At 36.6% G+C, this 7,320-nt stretch overlaps 2 protein-coding genes across 2 annotated transcripts; one reads left to right on the top strand and one right to left on the bottom strand.

Moving 5' to 3' along the window:
• Nucleotides 1-1,567: 1,567 nt before the first annotated feature.
• Nucleotides 1,568-2,407, bottom strand: LOC113766742 (ATP-dependent zinc metalloprotease FTSH, chloroplastic-like). Its single transcript, XM_027310898.1, has one exon. The coding sequence runs from the start codon at nt 2,405-2,407 to the stop codon at nt 1,568-1,570; it is 840 nt and encodes a 279-aa protein (XP_027166699.1).
• A 52-nt stretch (nt 2,408-2,459) lies between these two features.
• On the top strand, nt 2,460-2,948 carry LOC113766741. The gene is made up of 2 exons (XM_027310897.1): nt 2,460-2,477; nt 2,553-2,948. Exons 1-2 carry the CDS (start codon nt 2,460-2,462, stop codon nt 2,946-2,948), a joined length of 414 nt encoding a protein of 137 aa, XP_027166698.1.
• Nucleotides 2,949-7,320: the final 4,372 nt, after the last annotated feature.

Genomic DNA, 7,320 nt, shown 5'->3' with positions numbered 1-7,320 from the left:
TGTTGGAGTACTGATACCAACCCTATCCTTTTCAAACCTTCAACTTACATATTTTTCTATTTATATTCAGATCCTCCAAACAAAGTTAAAATTAACTTGTAATATGTTAAAATTGTATTTAGAATATAATTGGTTATTTCATGAGTGAACTTTATTTTTGTTTTCATTAAATATCTAATCGTGTGATGCATTCATATGAACAAGATTAGGAGCGGATTGTTTAATTGCATGAAAAATATAAATATATTGATGCTATTATGATCATTTTGTAGGGTCAAAGGAGGCAAATATAATATTAAAAATCTCAAGAGTACTAGGTGAAATTGTCAGAAGCCTCAAGGGAGGTTTTTGAAATTATCCCTAATTTCTTTGTCAACAATTATTGCTTTTGTTTAACGAGGGACTAATATAATTGTTATCGTTTGAAAAAAAAAAAAAAACGAGTGACTGATATGCCTTCACATTTCCTATGCTCATTTGCAGGCACTGCAATACTATGCTTCAATAATTGCTGCTATCTGTTGATAGTCTACTGTTTGACTATTGCTGTTAACATAAGTGAAGCTTGGCCGATTTCTAGGGTAGTTAGCAAATAATTTGCCAACTTGCTAATCTTTTTGTTTGTACTCTGATTTACCAGTACAACTGCTGTCTAAGTTGGCATCATCTGAAAACATAACTCACCCTGTATAAACTAATGGGAAAAATGCACTTTTCATCCTCAAAGTTTGGACTGTTGACCAATTTCATCCTCAAAGTTTCACCAAAACACATTTCATCCTCAAAGTTATGTAATTTTGGCCAATTAAAGACAAATGACGGGAAATAGAGAAATTGGCGTTAGACCCAACTGAAAACCCAACAAAAAATGGGTTAAACCGAATGGAGCCTTTTTTTGACGGAACAAAAATTATTGCAACGGATGAAAACCAACATTCTTCTCCTTCTTCCCTCTGCCTTTTCGCAACCCCAAAATTTTTTTCCCAAAAGCCAAACCTTACACCACCTTGAAGCAATCAAATACTAAATTTCTTTTTTTTTTTTTAAATTCACATAAAGAGAGTTGAGAAATGACTGAGGGGGATAGAGGGCTTCCAACCATGGAAGACGTGATGGTGGAAGCCCTTCTATCTAATGAACGGGAGGCTCAGATTTAAGCTGCCAGAGAACTTGGTAAACTTGCAACCAAACTAACACAGAAGTTAGCATCAGTTAAAATTTGCAGTTTTTGAAGTTGCATCCGAAGGCATTGGCTGTAGAATTGTTCCCCATCTAATTTTGTTGTGATTTTGCAGAAACAAGATCTGAATTGCAAATTCTGGTGCCATACCAGTATTGTTGGAGATCATTCAATGCCAAAAAAAGTCATTGATTGACCTTGCAGCAGCAACCCTCTTGGTTCTTTCTTTTTGCTCCGCTAATAAGCTAGCAGTCACGGCATCTGGGGCTATCCCAATCCTGGTTAGATCCCTGAATTCCCAATTGGCAGAAAAACGCGTTTCCAGAATCTAAGCGTGCAGGCTAAGCTCGATATCATATCCATATTTCACAATCTCTCCACCCATCCTCAGATAATCCCATCTATTGTTTTGGGGTGGGGGAGGAGGCGGTGGTGGAAATGGAGGAGGCGGTGGTTGGGGAAATGGGAGTGGAAATCGTCAACACCAGTCTCAGGAACCTCCTGAAACTTTGACTTGGACCTGCCGAAATCCATAGGCCCGCCGAGACCACCAGGCCCACCGGGTCCTCCCTGAGCCCGCCGGAAAAGGAAGAACAAGCCAGCAAAAGCGAGAAATGGGAAAAGCAAATTCCCAATAAAATTAAACAGACCATTGCCAGAATCACCCTCAGAAACTGAAATGTCAACTCCGTTCATTGCCAAAATGTCAATCAAGTCGGGGTCATTAGGCACAATTACAGTAGCTCTGCGGCCATCCACGGCGGTGAGCTGAAGGGCACTACCGTCTTTGCCGAACCTTACCCTCTCCACTTTACCCTTCTTGACAGCATTCAAGAATTCACTGTACCGCCACTGGGACCCCTCTGGGAGGTCAGTAGAGGGCTGAGCTTGGGGCTGTGAGGCATTCAAGATCAGATTTTGGGAAAAGGGAGATGGGTTTGAAGGACTGGGTTGTGGGGCTTCGGCTTGAATTACCGGAGGCAGAGTTGGCGGGGCAGTGTTATCCACGGCTAAAGCTCGTGGGTTGATTGAGGAAAATAGTAGAGCAGCTAGTGTGGCTTTTGATGGAATATCCTTCAAGGATTGTGAAATACTATTGGATTTTTTCCCTCCAAGGATTGATTGGGGAACTAGAAATTTTCTGGGCAAAGATTTAGTTGTTTTTGGGGTCGGAGGTGAGAGGAAGATTTGAGTACCCAAGAAGTTGGAGGCTGTGGAAGAAGCCATAGGGGAAGTTCAATTGGTTGAATCAGACGCAGTTGAGGCTTACTACTCCTCTATGCTGGCAGTTTTCAGTGTAAAGTTCGAGTCTTTCTTTTTGTGAGCTTGGGGAGTTTCAGGTAAGCAAGTTGTGGAAGTAAATGGCAATCAGGTTGCGCACTATGGAGGTAGTGGAGGAGGAGGGGGTGGCGGCGGCGATGGTGGCGGTGGCAGTGGATGTGGAATTGGAGGCGGTGGAAGTGGTAGTGGAAGGAGGAAAAGGAGAGGAAACATACATGCGGTAGAAGAAGAGGTAGTGGTGGCGGAGGTGCTGACAGTGGTGGTGGTGGCTGAAATGGTGGAGGCCATGGTTGGGGAAGTGGGAGTGGTGGTAGTGGTGGTGGCGGCGGCGGTAATGGAGGAGGAGGAGGTAGTGGTGGTGGAGGGGGTGAAGGAGAAGGTTGGGGATGGGGAGGTGGAGGTGGAGGTGGAGGAGGAAGAAACCAAGGTGGGTGTTGGGGATGGGGATGTGGTGGAAATCATCCTCCACCAAGTAAATGAGCCCTAAAACTGGATTTGGCATTTGCAAGCGCCTAAGAAATCCAGAGATTGGGTAAAAAATTTTCGGGTTGAAATGCAGAGGGAAGAAGGAGAAGAATGTTGGTTTTCATCCGTTGCAATAATTTTTGTTCCGTCAAAAAAAGGCTCCATTCGGTTTAACCCATTTTTTGTTGGGTTTTCAGTTGGGTCTAACGCCAATTTCTCTATTTCCCGTCATTTGTCTTTAATTGGCCAAAATTACATAACTTTGAGGATGAAATGTGTTTTGGTGAAACTTTGAGGATGAAATTGGTCAACAGTCCAAACTTTGAGGATGAAAAGTGCATTTTTCCCTAAACTAATTAACAAGTGTAAGATCGTCCCTTTATCTCTCTACATCACCACTTGGGCAAAAATCCTGCCAACATTTCCTATAGAATCTCTCTTTCCTATAGAATCTCCCTAATGTCTTCTTCTCCAACTAATTTTATCCTTTTTAGATTAGGAATATTACATGCCAGATGAAAAAAAAACCTGGACAACCTCGAGTAGACGCGTGAAGCCCCATTAAGTAGTACTTATAAAGATGGTCGGTTGGGTCTTGAAGGCCTTAAATAAGGGATAATTTCATAAACCTCCCATGAGGTTTCTGACTATTTCACTGACCTCCTTCCAGATCTCGAAAATTATATTAACCTTCCTTGAGATTAATTATCTTGTAATATTTAGACCCAATTTATAATTAAAAAGTGATATTAGGAGAGAAAAAATAATATGATTCCATCACTGTCCTTCATCTACTACATTATTTAATTAATTTAATACCTACCCATATATTAAAGAAAAATACTAAAATTTGTTATTATCATTATGGATCAAATTATCATTTTATATTTTTCACTTAATATGAGATCCAAATTATTCTTTTTAGTTTTATACCCATTGTCAAACATGATAAACAACAAATAATCAAAAAATTTGTAACCAAAATATTACAGAGAACAAACTTTAACATCATAAATATTCTTGTCAACATATTAAGGTTAATTGTTGATATGTTTAGGTATTAAAATTCACTCTTTGTAATATTTTGATTACAAATTTTTTTGATTATTTGTCATTAATCATGTTTGATAATCGTTTTGTAACTGAAAAAAATAATTTAAATCTTACATTAAGTAAAATATATGAAATGATATACTATTTTGATGCCATATGTGATTTAATCCTTAACGATAAATATCAAATTCTAGTATTTTCTTTAATGTTTGCGCAGATATTAGATTAATTAAACAATTTAATAGATCAGGGTAATGATGAAATCATATTATCTACTCTCTCCTAATGTCATTTTTTAATTATTAGTTGGATTTAAATATTACAAGATAATAAATTTCAAAAGAAATTAGTATAATTTTTAAAATTTAAAGAGAGACCAGTGAAATAGTCAGAAACATCAGGGTGGTTTCTGAAATTATCCCCTTAAATAAAGCCACGTGACCATACGCCACATCGATTCATGACAGCGTATAGGATAAATCCGTGGACCAAGCTAATTTCCTGTGTGAAAGAAAGCACAATACCCAACTAAGGCGATGCTTGCGTATGTTCCCAAGAACATAGTACTCTACTTGATTTAGAGTGATGCAATTGATGTAACAATAATGTCAATTTCTTGGCCAGTATGACATACAAATCTTGCACCTACAATCGTTAAGACTGGACCGAAGACTTTCATACTGATAAAATGCTGGAAAATGCCAGATGCCATGCACCTGGGGAAACGTCCAAATGCCGTGCATGTGAGTTGTGTGGTGATTAGGTTGATTATGAATGGGATTATCTGGTAGCAGTTAGTTGGCATGTCAATGGGAAAAATGAGCAAGTGCATGTATTGGTTGAATAACACAGTAGGCAATTGTCTAGGTTCTAAACTTAATCGTGAAACATCTTCGAGAGGAAAAATACTCAATTGTGAAATATATACTGGCTTTTGCCAACAACCTTTAGCATATGTACATGTAAAGTGTTGGGATTCAAAGCAGAATAAGTCACTATTAAAAAATTAAGAACGCAGTGATTTAATGACATCAAGTTACAAGTATAAAATATAAATAACACATCAGATTTAATATGATTCGATTTTATGAAAAGAAAATTCTTCCTTTATTAATAGAGATAAATCCAATATAAGAATACAAATTGAATCTCTCTCACCTCTCAAAATTCCTCTCACCCTATGTAAAGGCTACATAGTTTTCTTGTGTGCCCTTGTATAGGATGTCAACTCCCACCTGTTTATTAATAAAAGTTCTTGACCAACATCCATATAATAATAAGATATAACATGTATGGTAATTCTTAAAGACATACAACAAATAGGAGCTTCCCTAGTTACTACTACAAGTTAATAGAAACCACCAAAATTTGTTTACTTCCACACAAAACAAAAATGTCTAAAAGAAAATTAGATTCATGATAGTGCTGGGTAGTGTTGCTAGACTGGGACCGGACAAGCCGGTCTTACTAATCTCACCATGAATTGACCTTCTTTCCGAATTGGTAAGCAGTATAAAATTGTTTTGGTCAAAAATCAGTCAAATTACCAAAAATCAGCCAAACTAATGGCCTAGTTCGACTTTTTGGTCTCATTTTCAAATTTTTCTTTCTTGTTTTTCTCAAACATAATTTGAGGTATCTAAATTATAAAACTTTCATTTATTAATAGGAATAAAAAAAAAACGTCACCACTTAGTAGAAACACCAAAATCACTCACACCCCTAAACGATCTCTAAACCCAAGAAGTTTTCATCCTTGATCAATTTATCATCACTGATTTTGACTTGTATTAAAAAGCCATATTTCTAACAAAAATATCTCGAATTGGGTATAATTTGTTTTAATTTGGGTTTTCAAGTAGTTTTGGAGAATGAACATATTTTAAACATGATTCATATTTTTATATATAATTTTTAGGTGTATATTTGATTGCAAGCCTAATATGTTATTTTGGTTTAATTTGATTGGATATGATTTGTTTTAATTTGGTTTTTCAAGTAATTTTGGAGAAAGAACATATTTTAAACATGATTCATATTTTATATATAATTTTTAGGTGTATATTTGATTGCAAGTCTAATATTTTTGGAACATTTTGTATAGTTGACCGAAATACAATCAAGAACTTAATTTCAATATTTCTAAAACTTATAAAAATATAAAATAATTATGACATCATGTTGATGTCAATGGATTTTTGAGATTGATCCGACCGATCCAACCAATTGACCCTTGATCTAATAGTTTAACCGAGTCGCTATTCGATCTGAGTTTAACAGTGTTGGTGGTGGGACTTAATGCTTTCTTGACCATGCTTATATTCACTCTTTTTTTAAGACCTTTTGGTGCTCGGTGACTGCATTGGATCCGACTGATTTGGAATCAAGCATTATTGAACCCCTTTCCAGGTGGTTCTTCTAATGTTGTTTTCTTCGTCCACATGATTCGAACCTGGGACTTCACATAAGGGTATCAAGCACCTTGCTTCTTGACATAACAACAGTTGGTTTCTCCTTGCCACTTAAACAATATTCACTCATTACTTTTATGTGCATTTACATAAGCCTAAAGGTGAAAGTTCCTATGCACTTCCAGCATGTCAATTTCAATCCAGTCTCTTTTCTTTCGTCTTTGCATTACCATTTTATCTATTGCTGTGAGAACCAAATGACTATCGTTGTAAGTCCTTTTCACTCCCGCCCAGAGTGCATTGTTGGAATGCCCGAGTAAGTTCATTATTGCTTAAAGCTTTTGAGCATGCACTGAGTCAATCCGAGATAATCAGAATCCAATGAACTGGCCACCGAACAAAAAAAAATGCAAATGAATAGATTCATAAAGGAAAAGGGCATCCTTTGGTTTGCATTATACATACTCTATCTATTATCAGTGTACAAAAAACTAATCTTTAATTAAATACAATAAATATGCATAAAATAACTAAACTATCCAGTCATTGAATGGGAGACCCACTAGTTACCACAGCAATTGGGTCCATTTACCACATGTTATTCTCACGGCCAACAAGCACCCATTAGATTTTGAGCCCACAACCATTGGAAAAACAGCCCAAGCCCTTCCTATCAGGTAAATTATGAGCTTGTGCAAAGAATAGGGATGTGCATTCGGTACAAATTCGATTATTAGGTTATTTAAATTTGATTATTTCACTTGCAAAACTCTAAACCATTTTCAATTTTGAAGGGAATAACCGAATTCAATTCGGTTAAACGGTCATGAAATTGGTTATAACCGAATTGAATAGTAATTTCCACATAATTAAATGGGACTCACTTGTGTAGTTGTATACACTTAATCATTTATAATTTATTAATGATGT

The sequence above is a fragment of the Coffea eugenioides genome, chromosome 3 (genome assembly GCF_003713205.1).
Source record: "Coffea eugenioides isolate CCC68of chromosome 3, Ceug_1.0, whole genome shotgun sequence".
Taxonomy (NCBI): Eukaryota; Viridiplantae; Streptophyta; class Magnoliopsida; order Gentianales; family Rubiaceae; genus Coffea; species Coffea eugenioides.
Note: the sequence above shows the minus strand (reverse complement) of the source record. Positions and strands in the feature narration are given on the sequence as shown.

Coding starts and splice junctions, on each gene's coding strand:
- LOC113766742 (XM_027310898.1), bottom strand. CDS start 2,407: ATGGCTTCTTCCACAGCCTCCAACTTCTTGGGTACTCAAATCTTCCTC.